The sequence below is a fragment of the Cyrtonyx montezumae genome, unplaced genomic scaffold (assembly GCF_038088225.1).
Source record: "Cyrtonyx montezumae isolate F1298 unplaced genomic scaffold, pur_monq_1.0 scaffold_24, whole genome shotgun sequence".
NCBI lineage: Eukaryota > Metazoa > Chordata > Aves > Galliformes > Odontophoridae > Cyrtonyx > Cyrtonyx montezumae.
Window position 1 is genome coordinate 8,920,997 of NW_027071981.1, and position 2,560 is coordinate 8,923,556.

Sequence of the window (2,560 nt, forward strand, 5' to 3'; positions counted from 1 at the left end):
GTGGAGGCATAAGGGCTGGAGCTGTCTTTAACCCCCTCACTCCTGAGTGAGATAGGATGTTTTCCATTACTTCTTCTGCCTGTCCCAATTTCTCCATAGGAATACACACTTGGTGGTCTTATCTAAACATACACACTCCATGCTATGACCCAATGCTAAGTAACTCGTTAAAATCATGTACTCTATAGGGCTGCCTCTACGTCTCTGTAATATCAGCCACAGACTTTTTGGTTATTAATAAATGATGCTGGATCATTGTTAGAAAGGAAACCTGATGTCTGAACCCTGTTCGTACAAGGTGGTATTTTTCCTAGCTCTGGTAGAACGCAGATCCATAGTTACACCCTTTGAAAATCCTAGTGTGCAAGTTGTTCATTTTTACCCAGGTGCATTACACAGGATACAGTTATGTTGGGAATTCAGATGCATTGATACCAGCTGACAGCTAAAAAAAAGCAAACAATGCAGTCTCAGCTACAGTTAACTCTTCACATGCACAACATAATAGAAAACAAGGAAGGCTTTTGCCTTTAAAAGTGCCGTGCCTGCAATTGATGAGAAATAAAAACCCCGACATTTAACATCTTGTCACAAAATATTGGATTTTCCAGCATAGCCTAGCAAGATAAGTATTAAAATCACAATAAAATACACATAGGGGTGGGTGACCACATCCCCTAAACTGCCTTTAAAAATCCAAGACCCACTGAATAAAGTCAAGGAAAAACATTTACCACATTTTTTGTCGATTGCTTTTTGCCGTAGGATGGTAAGGGCTTTAGTGCCTGAGGTATAGGTAGTTCCTGGATGCTTTTAGGGAAGTGAGATGGAGGCAGAGTCTGGAGAATAGTTTGCATAGCTTGCAGATATAAAGAAGCAGGTGTGTTCCCCACCAGGCTGTTGAATTTCTCTTCCCCTAGCAAAGCTTTCCAGTGTTCTGGATGATCTCGTAGAACTTTCCGCATCTTAAACTGTGGGTTGGGCATGAAGAGCAAGAGGTAGTCAAGGCAGAGCTTCTTTGTTGCCATGTTGACTTTGGAGTCCCACATCTGTTCCAGGATGACGTCCAGCGGGGTAAGCCCTTTACTGTCCTCTATCCTGGGAGAAGCTCCGTTGCCGAGGAGGATGAGGACTATCTCTGACCTCAGCAGTTCACAGGCGAGGTGCAGGGGTGCTTTCCCATCTTCCAGATGAAAGCAACCAGTCCTGTTGATGTACGAGTTTAAGCTGGGAAGCTTGTGCGCAATTTTGATGATCAGCCCCAAGATATCTCTCCTGTCATATGTGACTGCCATGGCCAAGTGAGGAGCAGAGGATGGGCAATAGCAGAAGTGTTCTCCGGGTACCTTAAGAGCCTCCTCTGGAAAATGAGACAGCAGATACTGGGCGTAAGGCAGGTGGTTATGCACCACTGCATAGAGAAGGGCTTCTGAAGGTGAGTATGTTCTTAGGCTGGCATTCTCCTCCCAGTAAAAATACTCCATAGTTCTCATGTCTTCCAGCATCCACACAGGCTTATGATCTCTCACAGCCTGGTAGAACATGTAGGATAAGAACTTGCAGTGCGTGCTTTGATCATCCTGCATGCTGGCCTGGTTGCTGGCCATGGCTCAGCAAATAAAGAGCTCCACGCAAAATCTCTCCAGACTGTACGATCTGTGCACTTGGAATGCAGATCTCGATGCTGCTGCAACCTTCAGGCTGTCATTGCTGCCCGGACTGCACTAGCTTGAATGCATGGGCTGATCATCTCCACCCGTTCATTGTTTTTTCCCCTCACTGCAGTGGTTTTGTTTAGGTAAGCACAATCCCACAGGCTCAGTTAACCCATGCCATGCAAGCTGCTGGTTTGTACGTGTATCCTGCTCCCTGTATGGTGTGGGCTACTGGAACGCTGTCAGACTGCAAGTGATTTTATACATACGCAGCTAGAGAGAAGGCAGGGAGAGACTAAAATTAGCTTGAGAGGTGAGGTAGTTTTCTGTCTGCATTTCATGTCTAACGAGATCGGCTCATACATCACAGTAAGTGTGATAGTAATTTTCAGATGTTTTTTGCATGTTGCTCACACACAAAGCTCTTTAAATAGTAAAAATATATATTGCAGCATAAAATGCTCTATGGTTGGTAATACAGAGGGTTATATACTCGTGAAATCAAGGGATTGGTAGCTGTACTATTAGCAAAGACTCCCTGTTTTATAAATAATGGTATGGCTAGCCAATTAGGAGACACTGATGTTAATGGATTGTCTGTAAGGCATTAGTGATATTTAAGATCCCAACATTAATCTCTGCAGAGAAAAGAGTCAAACAGGATGTGGAGTAACCATGCCTGGAGTCATAAAGCATATTGCTCAATTTAAATGCCTGCCTTTGTTTAGCAAAGAAATGTCTGAAGTGCCTCTGTTTTGCACAGCAGGTACATAGGCAAAAGGTTAATGGCCAAACCACAATGGCAGATGGAGAGCTTTGATCTAAGTATCTCTCATATGTAATGTTCCAGGTCTGGGGTCAGAGTGAGTTATAACAGGGGGAAATGGACTTAAGCAAACTGACTT

At 44.0% G+C, this 2,560-nt stretch overlaps 1 protein-coding gene across 1 annotated transcript; it reads right to left on the reverse strand.

Moving 5' to 3' along the window:
- Nucleotides 1–716: 716 nt before the first annotated feature.
- Nucleotides 717–1,607, reverse strand: LOC136050503 (ankyrin repeat domain-containing protein 9-like). Its single transcript, XM_065739409.1, has one exon. The coding sequence runs from the start codon at nucleotides 1,605–1,607 to the stop codon at nucleotides 717–719; it is 891 nt and encodes a 296-aa protein (XP_065595481.1).
- Nucleotides 1,608–2,560: the final 953 nt, after the last annotated feature.

Excerpts from the sequence above, each read along its gene's own strand:
- LOC136050503 (XM_065739409.1), bottom strand. The coding sequence starts at position 1,607 with ATGGCCAGCAACCAGGCCAGCATGCAGGATGATCAAAGCACGCACTGC.